Source organism: Hemiscyllium ocellatum, chromosome 5 (assembly GCF_020745735.1).
Source record: "Hemiscyllium ocellatum isolate sHemOce1 chromosome 5, sHemOce1.pat.X.cur, whole genome shotgun sequence".
Lineage (NCBI taxonomy): Eukaryota > Metazoa > Chordata > Chondrichthyes > Orectolobiformes > Hemiscylliidae > Hemiscyllium > Hemiscyllium ocellatum.
In genome coordinates, this window is record NC_083405.1 from 29,526,303 (window position 1) to 29,540,353 (window position 14,051).

A 14,051-nucleotide genomic window follows, 5' to 3' on the forward strand; every position below is an offset into this window, starting at 1 on the left:
CTCTAATGGTTGTCTAGGCTCTCTGCCAACCCTTATCATGTATTCTTGGTTGGGGGGAAGGTGGCGTGCTGCGATGTGAAGATTGCCAGGAGGTGCTTATTTTGGCACTGGGCTTGAGGGGCCATGGGAATTTTTTTGGGGGGGGATGAGCATGTCTTGACATAAAAGTGTGGTGAGCACCTTTTCCTTTCAAAAGGTTCCCTCATGCAGACAATGTTTTACAACATCTCTGAGGTACCATGAACCATAACTCTTTGAAAAGCTGGTCCAAATCCAAGAAAATTGTAGATCAATAGGCTCTGCCTATCTCCACAATGGAGCAGGCCAGATCAGTTGTTCTGGATGTGTGCGTGGGACCTAAATGATTCTGCATCCTTAAAAAACACTCCTGAAATCCAGAAAACTCTGAAATCGTGTAAGAAAACCTAGAATTGAGTCCCAGCTGTCACTTTTAAAGGGCTCCACAGTCAAAGCAACTTAACAAAACTCCAGTTCAGCAAAAATTCAGATAGGTATGTCAATCGACCACTTCCCATAATATCATGGTGGAGGGCATATTGCCAACATGAACAACATTGGGACCTACAAAATTAAGTTCTGCAATATTTTCCACATATGGTGGAGAATGGCTTTTCCATAGATGGGGCCTTTTCTGTTCTGTTGTATATTGTAGAAAAAGGATTAACATGGGATTGAAATCAGGTGTGAGATTGTAATCACATTCATGGAATTCCTGTCTCATGTAGGGCAATTGATAGGTCCAGTTAGTTGGAACTTATTTGACTTATGCTTTGTGTTGAATCTTTTTTTTTAAATACAAAGCCAAGTATGTTTTATACTTGATACTTCCTTGCAGGTCTCACCTGGAGCACAGCAGATGCAGTCTCCACAGTCAGGGCACCCAACTCCAACTAGTGGAGGCCGCAGGAGAAGGGTTGTAGATGAAGATCCTGATGAAAGGCGGAGGAAGTTTCTGGAAAGAAATCGCGCAGCAGCAACACGCTGCAGACAGAAGAGAAAAGTGTGGGTGTTGTCACTGGAAAAAAAAGCAGAGGAACTCACACAAACCAATATGCAACTTCAGGTACAATACTTTCTTACAAATCATAGTAGCAGTCTTCCTGGGGAAAAAAACTTTTCATATTGTTTGAATTGCAACATTTAATGTAACTTTCTAAATATACCTTTGACATATATGTATATGATTATTCCTAATTGGTTTCAAAGCCACCTTACCACCATTATGAAAATATTCACTGCGAACATTACATATCATGGCACTTGTTTTATATATTTTATAAACATTTTATGTTAGGTTTCCCATTTCTTCCTCAATCCCTAAATAAATTAACAAACTGCACATAAGTGTTAAAATTTTACTGTGGATTATTACAAACAATCCGAATCGTAGGAAATTGCTCTCCCTCCTTGTTTTTATGAAAATATCACCTCATTCCAAACGATAAATAAACATCTTTGTGAAAGTAATGAACATAAGATCAAAACACGTTTATTAACAATTTGACACAGTTTTGGCTAAAAAGATGGTGAGGACATTATTTATTCCTTATTTACTTTTAGCAAACTTATTCTCTTTCTGACAAAGTCACAAGTGACATTAGGAAAATGAGCAATATATATATGTTGGTTCATATCTGACTTATAATGTTTTGTTTATTAACTGGGGTGGTATGTTGGCTCAGTGGTTAGCACTGCTGCCACACAGCAACAGGGGCCTGGGTTTGATTCCAGCCTTGGGTGACTCTCTGTGTGGAGTTTGCACATTCTCCCAGTGTCTATGTGGGTTTCCTCCAGGTGCTCTGGTTTCCTTCCACAGTCCAAGGGTGTGCAGGTCAGGTGAATTGACCATTCTAAATTGCCCATAGTGTTAGGTACATTCGTCAGAGGGAAATGGGTCTGGGTGGGTTACTCTTTGGAGGATCTGTGTGGACTTGTTGGGCCGAAGGACCTGTTTCTACACTGTAGGGAATCTAGTCTAACTAAATGAATTTATGTAAATGTGTACTCTGACTTGAGTAATTTCTTACCACTTCAATAAAAGTTTACAGGGCTTTTTATTGCTCGATATTGAAATTCAGGGGTTCAGATAAAAGAGAGCATTTGGTTTTAGTTTTGTCAGCATATGTGTGGCAGGTACTGTTGATGGACTCCAGCAGCAGAATGGTGTAATCGGTAAATGAACAGCTCTTTGAAAGATTTAAATGCTAGTTCAATCATATGTTGACCTGAATTAACATGAGGTCATTTTTAGCACACAAAATGGGCAAATTTCAGTCAGATAGAAGATAAAAGTTATTAATCTGCATCAAAACCCCTCCCTGCACCTTCACAATATCAGCAAAGACTGGAAAGCAACCAATTTGCTGTAAGAAGATATATCATGCATTAAAACTTTAAAGGGATTATAGTCTTTTGTAAAGAAAAAGACATTTTTATAGTCATTAAATCCCTACGCTGTGGAAAAGGGCCATTTTAGCCCAACAAGTCCACATCGACTCTCTGAAGAATAACCCACCCAGATCCATTCCCTTACCCTATTACTCTAAATGTCCCCGGACTAATGCACATAATCTACACATCCCTGAACACTATGGGCAATTTAGCATGGCCAATTCACCTAACCTGCACATCTTTGGACGGTAGGAGGATACCCACACAGACATGGGGAGAACATGCAAAATCCACACAGACAGTCACCCAAGACTGGATTCAAACCTGGGTCCCTAGCGCTGTGAGGCTGAGCCACTGAGCCACCATGCCATCTTGCTGACTAGGTCTCCCTTCAAAAACCTGATAGTTGAGAGAAGAGAGAGTTGAATTTAACAGGCAAGTGCTGAACAATAGTGCCTTTGGGCCAGAAGGAGCAAGAGGGTTTCCACCAGCTTAACCAGTGAAGCCCGCATTATCTGTTTCTGCTATTCCACCTCCCAACCTCTATCTTTCCCTATTTCCATCCCTATCAAGCTCTGCTGCTTCTTTCTGCTGAAAGACAGCCAGACCATTATGCTGCCAGTCAGTTTGAAACATTTTAAAGGCAAGCAGGTAAAGCTGAAGGGTGTTCCATGCGTCTGGGTTTCTTGTCGAAAACTTCTTTTCTGTCTCCATCCATGCTCCTTGTAAATATTAGGGTCAAAAAGTCAGGAAGGTCAGTTTTAACTGACAAGTATACCATGGCCGAGAGTGTGGTGCTGGAAAAGCACAGCAGGTCAGGCAACATCCGAGGAGCAGGAGAATCGACGTTTTGGGCAAAAGCCCTTCATAAGTATTTATGGTGCAGCATCTGTAGTCCTCACGTTCAACTAAGGATACTGTGGTGTTGGCTCTAAAATGGCTGTGCTGCACTTGTCACCTTGTTTCTATTGTGATGCTTGCTGCTATTAGATTACCCAAGGCCTTCTGCTGATGACATGGCGGAGTCAGGTGAGCACCTCATTATTACACATAACATGATGCCTTGTGATGTGCATCTAAAACAATTTTGAGTCAAAATTGAAGATAACATGTGCTGATCATACTCTGTTATAGCAGGTAGTAAAGCTGAAATGGTAGAAAAGTTTGAAAATGTTAAGTACAAAATTACAACTGCTGGCATCCTAGGCTTAGCCTTCATGCTCAGTTCCTCATCTGTAGAACTACCTTCTGCCTCTGCACTTTTGCTAGTCAGAAGCTAGATTTTTTTTGGGGAGGCCTGCAATTCACAATGGGCATTGATATGAGGTCAGATTCTCAGACTAGTTCAGGATTCCAGAAATCTCTCCTCAACATTATGATGCAAGACTCCTTCTGTTATATTTATCTAGTTTTTTCACAAATGTCAGTTGTCTCAAAATGTTTTGCAGCCAAAATTAAGTATCCTTGATGTGTAGTCGTGTTGTACTGCAAGAGATGTCACAGCCAGTAAGTATAGGAAACTCCCACATCAGTGTGATAATGACCAAATAATCTATTCATGGAATGTTGATTTTGGGATAAGTATTGACCAGGGTACTGGAGATAATTCCACTAGTGCCATCGTATCTTGGACACCTATCAGACTAGGAAAGTGGAACTTGTAACATCTTATCCAAAAGACAGCCCCTTTGCTCTGCTGCATTGGAGTGATAGCCTTGACTATTATATTCCAGTCCTGGATTGGGTATGGACACAGAATACTGTAACTCAAAGACTAAAATGCTACCCACTGAGCGGCTGCTTATACAATTAATGTAAATCATCATTGTACAAGTGCTTCTGCCTGCATTCAATATCTTTGTAAGGAACATAGAGTCATGGAGATGTATAGCATGGAAACAGACCCTTCGGTCCAACCTGTCCATACCAACCAGATATCCCAACCCAATCTAGTCCCACAGTGGCTAAAGATTTGAAATTTTTGGTTGATTTTGGTTATTCCAGATCAGAAAAATAACCTTTTAATACATTTTATCATCTCTTATTTCTGCAATCAATTGTCAACAGAAGTTTCACCTAGCCGAGGCATCGGAACTATTATTTTCCTTCTAGTTTTCTCCAGCAAAGTGTTTTTAGATGTTCAATTGTTGTGAAAAGCGCTATAAAAATGCAAGTGTTTCTCTTATTTTCTTAATTCTAGGCAGAGGAATATTTCATTTTAAGCAGTTTCAAGCCTATGTGTCCAGACCTATGAGTAACTGGATTGTGACTGCCAAAATCTATTGCACACAACAGTTTAGCAGAATGGGGATAATGCCATGGTATTGACAGGATGACAGTATCAGATGAGGCACTGTTTTGCTTTCAGGAAATGTGGAAGAATAGGTTTCCCTCATGCCTTCATGAACATAACGACAGAATCTGATTGATAATTTCCACGTTGATAAATGGATAAATTATTGATATTTGATAAAATTGATGTAAGTTGAGTTTGATTTTGAGACGTTTTGCATTTTTCTTCCAACGCAACTGAAATCCAGTTGGGTGGGGGTAAAATTGCCATCAATAATCCAACAATTTCAGAAGGAACTTAACGCATGCCTTTGGAGTGAAAAGCTTCAAATTATTCACATGTTTGTCAAATGTATCCACAGAATGAGGTCTCCCTCTTGAAGAATGAGGTGACACAGCTGAAGCAATTGTTGTTGACGCATAAAGATTGTCCAATCACAACAATGCAAGAGGAGACACAAAACTACCTGAGTAAGTAAAACTCAACTCAGCCAAGAAAACTTTGAAGAAAATTTTCAACTTGAAAGTGGCGCTTAATATCTGAATGGCGGATGTACCAATTTTCCATTAAAATTGACAACCTGCAACATTAGTCCAGGCCCCTGCGGTAAATTGGAACTGAAAATGTGTTGCTGGAAAAGCGCAGCAGGTTAGGCAGCATCCAAGGAGCAGGAGAATTGACATTTTGGGCATAAGCCCTTCTTCAGGAAATGAAGAAGAGCTTATGCCCGAAACATCGATTCTCCTGCTCCTTGGATGTTGCCTGACCTGCTGCGCTTTTCCAGCAATACATTTTCAGCTCTGATCTCCAGCATCTGCAGTCCTCACTTTCTCCCTGCGGTAAATTGAAAATTATCCCAAATGGGTTTAAATGGTGTGTCTTTGAGTATTTCAATAATAGAATAATAGAGTATTTATAAATAATGTGACTGTGTATTTTATGTAGAGATTCTAAAATGCATGGGTAGAAATCAGTTCACATAAAAAACTGCAATAAAATTAGTAATATTTAAAAGCTTGGGCAATCCAACATGTAAGTCTATAGAGCTGCACCCGAAAATTATTTTGGATAAGCTTTGTAATATTGGAAAAATTCGCATCTGAACACAAAATCTAATTAAAAATTCACATTTCTTATTTAGGCATCCGCATGTTGTCAGAGTTTCAAGAACTATTTGACTATTTCAGATGAGGCGTTACAGGTCTTCTGCTTCCTCTCGCCTTAAGCTGTTTTGAGGCCCCATTTTGTGGATCTTTATGCACTGTCCTCAAATTTCCATCTGATGTCACTTCACAAATGTCAAGCAGAAGCCATTTCTTCTAAGAGCTGACATAAACCTTGTGCTGGGAATTCTAATAATACAAAAATACTAGTTAATAATAGATATTAAGTTTCAACAATTTTGGACATTGGTCTGGGTGCACACTATAATTATGGTGGGTCTCTGGTTCTATAGATCTTAACCTGTGCGTAATGACCCTGCCCAAAGTTGAGAAACAACCCCTTTCCCAAACATATACAGGCAAGGGTAGCATTTGTCTCACTATAATGAGGTTTGATGCTCTCCACAATATCAATGGGTCATATTTTAGTCTGAGTGGGAATGAATAAGCGGGACAAAGTTTTATGGCTCACAAAGCAGGGCTGTTCATAAAATGCATTAACGTAAAAAAAACTGTGGACACTGGAGATCCGAAACCAACAAAGATTGCTGGAGAAATTCAGCAGCCTGTCAGCATCTGTGAACAGAGACAAACAGAGTTACTGGTTCAGATCACATTGGAGGTTTGAGTCACATTAGAGGTCTGAGTTACCTTGCTGAGTTTCTCAAGCATTTTCTGTTTCTATTTCAATAACAGTGGGATGTGTTTCTTGCCAACACTTCAGGTGATGGAGTGGTAAATCTTTGCACCCCGCTGTTATCTGAAGAATCGCTGCTTCACTCTAGTCGTGGTTAAAAGGTATCAGACAGCATGGTACTTTTTCTAGCAGGCCACATAATTTATATCTCTCCCTGAAATACCTCGCCAATCTAACAAGACCAGAACAGACCTATAAAACATCAATACATCCAGCCCCGCACAAAGTTCAGAACATCTGCCATACAAGTATCCCCTCAACCCAGCCAAACTCCAGGAATTATCCCAAACCCCAAATATTGTGCAATTCCCAATATGTGCACATCCATTAATTACAGTTAGTTGACTGCCAATGTATTCTCCTGTAAATACCTTGGGGCAAACTGAATAATAACCTCACACAACATAAGCATATCGTCTGTTGTCTTAAAAAGAACAAAATAATTCATTAAGGGAAAAACACACAATATGATGTATGTAAAGTTGGGGTTCCAAGGGAACATGGGCTTTGATAAATTTGGGATCCCAGTAAATGTTCTGTTCTGTAAATTTGGGAGGTGAATATCGAAATTTCACCCTTTGTATCTGTTATCAAGACTAAAGCCACGCGGTATAAAAATGTAACAGGGCAACATTGTTTAGCCTCCAAAACCAAATGTTGAAATGTGGTGCACAATTATCCATTGCTTCTGATGCAGGCAGTATACAAATCTCATGCTGCCAGTCACTTGAATAATTGTTGAGCAGTTGGGAGGTGACTTCTGGCTAGACCAAGTACACAAAATGGCTGGCAAACAGAGTCTATCCTGCGAGGAGAGTAACTATATCACAACAGAGGAGAGACCTTGCTCCAAGGTTCTCAGATGCTGCTTTTGGATCACCAAGTGAAGAGCAGGAGAGAGAGCCTGCACCCACAGGTGGCTCTGAGGCCCTCCTCACTGGAATCAGATAGTGTGACAGCCAATGCTTTTAGTGCATGCCTGATGACCTGGAACACTTCTGGTCGTAACATTATTGGAGAAAGGAGAAAGTGACGACTGCATCTCCGGCGACCAACTCAACACAGACATCAATTTCAAACCCAACAATTCCCACAGCTACTTGGATTACACCTCCTCCCACCATACCCACCATACCCCCCATTAAAACGCAATCCCTTACTCCCAATTCCTCTGCCTCCTCCATATCTGCTCCCAAGAGGAGCAATTCCACTCCAGCTTATCCCAGATGGCCTCCTGTTTCAAGGTCTGCAATTTCCCTTCCCGCATGGTCAACAATACCCTCCAGTGCATCTCCTCCACTTCCCACATCTCCACACTTGAACCCCAACCCTCCAACCACAACAAGGTAGAATCCCCCCAGACCTCACCTTCCACCTCACTAATTTCCACGTATTGCGCATTATCTTCCACCATTTCCACCACCTACAGTCAGACCCCATCACCAGAGATATATTTTCCTCCCCATCCCATCTGCATTCTGCAGAGACCACTCCCTCCGTGACTCCCTCGTTCGCCCCCACCAACCCATCCTCCACTCCGGGCACCTTCCCTTGCCACTCACACGTACCCTCTCACCTCCATCCAAGGCCATGCAGGATCTTTTCACATCCAGCAGAGATTTTCCTGCACATCCACCCACCTTATCTATTGTGTCCATTGCTTTCGATGTGGTCTTCTCAGGGAGACAGGACGTCAGCTCACAGAGCATTTCAAGGAGAATATTTGGGACACCCGCTTCCAACAACCCCACTGCCCTGTGGCTGACCACTTCAATTCCCCCTCCCACTCCCCCTAGGACGTATATGTCCTGGACCTCCTTCACTGCCAAATCTAAGCAATCCGACACCTGGAAGAGGAACACTCCATCTTTTGCCTTGGGACCTTCCAACCACACAGCCTCAACACCGACTTCACTAGTTTCCTTATCTCCCCTCCTATCACTTCATCTCAGATCCAACCCTCCAACTCGACACTGCCTTTCTCACCAATCCTGCCTGTCCATCTTCCCTTCCTTACCTATCCACTCCACCCTCCCCACCGACCTATCAGTATTACCCCCCCACCTGCATCCATCTATCACCTTCCCAGCTACCTTCCCCCATCCCCACCCCCATCCCCCTATTTATCTCTCAGCCCCCTCCACGTTCCTGATGATGAGCTTATGCCTGAAACATCAACCCTCCTGCTCCTCAGATGCTGCCTGTCCTGTTGTGCTTTTCCAGCACCACACTTTTTGACTCATTATATTATTTGTCAAGGTCAGCAAATGCATCTTCAAATCCCATGTCCTACCCACTGCACCACTAGCCCCTCACCTTGCCCAATGCACCAAACCCACTCACCTATCAGCAAATTTATCAATCATAATTTATATTTAACTTTCGTAGTTTCAGCCACTTAGTAATGCTGGAAGTCTTTGACCCAATTCCTGCAACCTACCCACACTGCTAGTTATTCACCATGACAGCCAAGTACATTGCACTACACTAACTGACACACTTGCATCTGTTTTGTGGGGAAACTGACATATATCCAGAAGCAGCAGCCCTTAACCAGTCAGGACACAATCGCTACATGTCCTTGCACTCATAAAGGAGAAAATGTCTACCATGTCTAGAGCAACCATGACTGTAGCTGTGGTCAGGGGAGGTTGAAACCATCAAAAACCATGATAAACATCAACCTAAACTTCTTTCTCATACCCAACTTACCTTCTCATCACACATTCTTTTCTGATTTACAAGCCACAGGTGCGGTATCCAAGAAATTCTCCTTTCCTTTCTCTCCTTCCCATTCCTTCTTCTCCTTCTTCTCTCTCATCTTTCTCCACCTCCTCCTCCCTGCTCTCCTTTCCCACCTTGCTGTGCTCATGGTAACTCCACTTACGTACTTTTCTTCTCTCAGACATCTTAGTACTGCAATCTTGCCATGGCACTGGAGTAAGAAAAGAGGCACAGAAAGACCCTGACTAAAAAACACTATCATTCGCTGTCACCCTGAAAGACCAACTGAAAATTTACATTGATATCACAACTATCTGATAACATAAAAGGAATGTACCATCCGTAGTTTCGTCGCCAGACGATGGCTAATGGGCAATAAGAACATTTAAAGATAGGATCTGCTAATGGCATCCACTGGCAGGACTGTGGTCAGTGTTCATGAAACTGGAGAAGTCAAACACCAGTTTGGAAAAGGGCTTTGTTTAGTGTTTGGAGTCCATCCTTTCCAGTATGAAAGTAGAGCCTGTTCCATGAGAACCTTTGCTGATGGATGGACAATCTGTCAGCTTCCAGTGCAGCACAAGTGGAGAGCATCCAGCGTCTGTGTGTTTCAGTGGTAATTCAGTCTGTTTTCACACCAGCTCATTTAGGTTCAATTTACATCACCTACTATAGATATCAGAGTTCAAATGTCTGAAAGCAAGTGGTCTAAACAGAATTCTCGAAGTCAGGCCCGAATCTTTTAGAACATGCCATTCTACCACTGGTGGACTTTAGTGAATTTAAATAGTATTACAAATCACCATAGACTTCTACAGATTCAGTGATAGCTGATGGAGATCAGTCAGCAGCCAGCCCGAAGGTAAATCCTTTTGGATAGCGCTGGTGAGGATCCTTGCTGTTGCAGATTGCATATTTAGCTGTGTGTGATTAAACGTATTCAGCACCAAATGGCAGAGTTGACATTAACTCAGCTGGCACATTTCATCCCTGCTTCTGCAGGACACAAGATGCCTTGTGGGGGTGTCACAGTAATCTCAAATTCAGCCTACCCCAAAGTCATTAGAGTGATTGCTGAGAAACTGCTCTGGGCAGTGGTTGTGGCAGTATGAACAGTTCTCTCTCAGGATGACCGCATTCATCCTCTCATCACCCTCACTTTGCCAGTGCCTTTGCTGTTGCCTGTCCTCCTGCCATCTCCTTCAGCTTTCCAACAGCTATGTTGCAGCCACAGGATTAGCGCTGTGTATGAAAAACAAAGGCACATGGAAGACAGACAATAAATAAATAAATGAAAGAGTTGGTTAAACTTTTGAATGAAATCTAGGATCAATTGTTCTCTAAGTTTGGAATGTCTCTATTGTGACGGTTCTTCTGTCTTGCAGTCAAGTGGATGCTGTAATGTTCAATGAGAGATGGAAGCTAAGATGTGGGATTGTCAGTGAATGAGGTACTGCAGTCAGACAAGTCATTTGATGATAGCCCAGTCAGAAAAGGAATGCTCTGGTTTCCTCCTCCCTTCCCCACTTTTCTTGTTCAACATGCCATTGTCTGTCCAATGAGAAAAAGATCAAGCCTTCATGAGGCCAAGGTTGTTTTGTTTACAGATGACCGCAACAAATCTTGACAGCCCTTTCTGCTAAGTATGGCTCCTCTGGAGGATTCCAGACAGAGGAAAAACATTACATCAACCCACTGGATTATTCAATCACATTCAGTCAATGACAGTGTGTCTTTCATGATCAACAGATTGCCCTTATCGCCCAGTAGCCACCCTCTGGTTGTTGTTATGGCTGATGTGGCGGATAATAGCGCAAGTTGCTGAAGAATGAAGGCATCCTGAGTTCTGCTGGAAAGCTAAGCATTGACCTGTATACAGTATACTGAATCTGACACCAGATGATTGAGGGAGTGGAATCTCTTCCGGTTACAGTACATCTCAAAATTGACATGAAGTATCTGCAAAATGACATGTTTGCGGTCAGTGGCACCTTACACAATGGGGAAGCTTGCAGTAAAGTTGTGCATTCCATCTGTGTCTGTCTAGGAAGAGGGAATGAAATGCATTCAGCTCTCTTTGTGTATAGGGCCTTTGTGACTTCTCTTATGTAACAGTAGATGGCAAACTGGGAGATGTAGATATCTCCTAATCCTGCCTAAAAGGAGCCCAATGCTTAAAAGATGAAGCCCATTGATAATGGCATCCCTTATCCTGCCCTAAAGCTATAGTGGCAGATCTCTGAGTACTTCCTTAATAAACCTCTGAGACCTTGTTCCTTGCTAAAGTTGAGGTAGGAGATTGCAGGATGGCTTCATGACGATCCTTGAATGAATGGGCCTCCTGATGATATCTCTCTTCTCCTAATCCTCCTTTGTCTTTGAGACTGTTCTCCCCAGTGTTACTTATGTCTATTCTCTCTCTCATACTGTGGGCCGAAGAAGGATGCAAACTACTACGCCATTGTCTGGAAGCAAGTGGTCTAAACAAAATTCTTATCATCAGGCCCCAATCCTTTAGAAGCTGCCACTCCACCCACCACTGGTGGACATCAGCAACTTTAAATAGTATTACAAACCACTGTAGACTTCTGCAAATCCAGAGATAGCCGATGGACATCAGTCAGCAGCCAATCTGAAGGTCGATTTTTTCAAATAGCGCTGATGAGAATCCTTCCTGTTGCAAATCGCATATTTAGCTGTGTGTAATGAAGACTTTTCAGCTCCAAATGGCAAAGTTGACAGTAACTCAGCTAGGTCATTTCATCCTCGCTTATGCAAGACACAAGATGACATCTAGTATTGCTCATAGGAAGATGACCTGAGGAGAGACAAATAACTGTCTACTTAAGGACATCAGGCAGCTCCTGCTGTTAATAACCAAATGGTGCACATGGATATTCTATGTGGCCATCATGACAAGTAAACCCTGGCGATGTTAGGGGATCCTGTGGGGGAGAAGTTTTCGTGCAAAGACACTCAATGCCAGATCAAAGGATCTCGCTGAGGGAAGTGGGAGTGCCCACTGAAAGTGCCCCCTGCCCTTCTGCCAACTTTCTTCCATAACCCCCTCCCTTGCACTGTATACCCTGTGACAGCTTTTCCACTGGCATCCACCTTTTCCTGAATCAATTCTCGATCCAAGACCTCAGGTGAAGCCAAGTATCAGAAGAAGACTCCAGCACTGCTGAGGACACAAAGTTGCCTACTCCTCATCAGCAGGTGCTGTCAACAAGCAGGACATTTGCCTCAGGCCTACCACTGCCTATTATATGCCTGAGAGGCAGAGAAATGCAGGGAGGTTTATCAAGACTTAAGCTTATGGGGATAACTCAGGCTCTATAGCCAGTGGGGGAGACCCCTGTCATCTCTGCAAGATTCTCCCATTTATTTCTCAACCAAAGTCTCCCTTAAAAATAAGGGAGCTATCCAATCAGAAGTTTGCAGCCACAATGAACAGCATGTTGAAGAGCGCTTGAAAAGACATGGTAGGTTCAATCATTTGGATAAAGAATCATGTCAAAAATGGTAGCCTACTCCTCTTTTAACTTTTATATTTACAGTGTTTCGTTGCAGCTTTCTTGTACATATTTGGCATCTCTTTCCCTTCTATCAGGACATTTGAAGTAATGGCTGTTTTAAATTCAATAGGAAACTTTACTTTCAGCTCAGCAAAGCATTTTGCAAAAGGAACGTTATGTTAAAAGAATACATATGTTGAATATGGTTTAGCATGCTCTACATTGTGTCAATCACTCTTCAAGCTGACTAGTTTGAAGCATGCTGTTGGAAAAGAGAAGTCTTTGAAAATCCCTTCAAACCATGAACTTGACCAGCATTAATTCTGAATGGTTTTTCTTTCCCCCAGGTCCTGAGAACAGCCAGCCAGGAAGTCCCATTCCTGCTTGCTCGCAACAGCAAGTCATCCAGCACAATTCAATTAGCACTTCGACTGCTGTCAATGAGGTTGTAGGGAGTTCCACTCTCACCCAGCTCACCAAGCAGAGAACAGACCTGAACCCTCTGCTCTAAATACTGTATTCCATCAAGAATGTGCTGGCAGAGAAAATAACATCTTTCACTCCGTTCAGGACTTTTGGAACATCAACATAACCTTGGAAATAGATATAATTTTGGAAAAAAAAGAAGACAAATTGCTTTTCATTTTAATAGTTATCAAAATGCTCATTTTTTTTTACTTTAGTTATGAAAAAAGGGAAATATGCAATTAACATGCTAAGAGCTTGGGAATGCTTTGATGCTTTTCTCATAACTTGCTGGTACCAATTTGAAGGTTCTGCTAAAACAAAAATCTTGAACTTTTTGAATTTTATTACAATATATTTGTATATAGTCTTCATCTATTATCACCGGCAAGATCTAGGGATCTAACATGATCTGCAAGTTAGCAACTACATTGAGGCACCAAACAGTATGGCCATCACTAAAGGGAAGCTTCCAAAGTATACTATAGTCATATCCCATAATGCAGCCTCTATTTCTTAAAATTGTTTATTTGCACTGAAAAATCAAACATTATAAATTGAGATTAAAGATGAGTTAATATGATTAGCACAACATGTTGAAATTTACATGATTTCAATATTGAGAAACAAAATATCATTTGAACTCCCTTCTCAATATGAGCCATTATGATGAATATACTGTCGGTTGTAATTTTCATCTTATTCTATTTTCCAGACATAATTCCTCCACTATATATGGGTTTTTGGTTATCTAGCACCATCTTTTAAGATTCACAGTA

General features: G+C 41.8%; 1 protein-coding gene across 1 annotated transcript in view; it reads left to right on the plus strand.

The window, feature by feature from the left end:
• creb5b (cAMP responsive element binding protein 5b) overlaps positions 1-13,477 on the plus strand; it is a 461,203-nt gene extending 447,726 nt beyond the window's left edge. The window contains exons 9-11 of the mRNA XM_060825361.1: positions 857-1,084; positions 5,067-5,175; positions 13,155-13,477. Of these exons, the coding sequence (XP_060681344.1) occupies positions 857-1,084; positions 5,067-5,175; positions 13,155-13,318 (501 nt within the window). The 3' untranslated portion in view covers positions 13,319-13,477. The remainder of the gene's footprint in view (positions 1-856; positions 1,085-5,066; positions 5,176-13,154) is intronic.
• Positions 13,478-14,051: the final 574 nt, after the last annotated feature.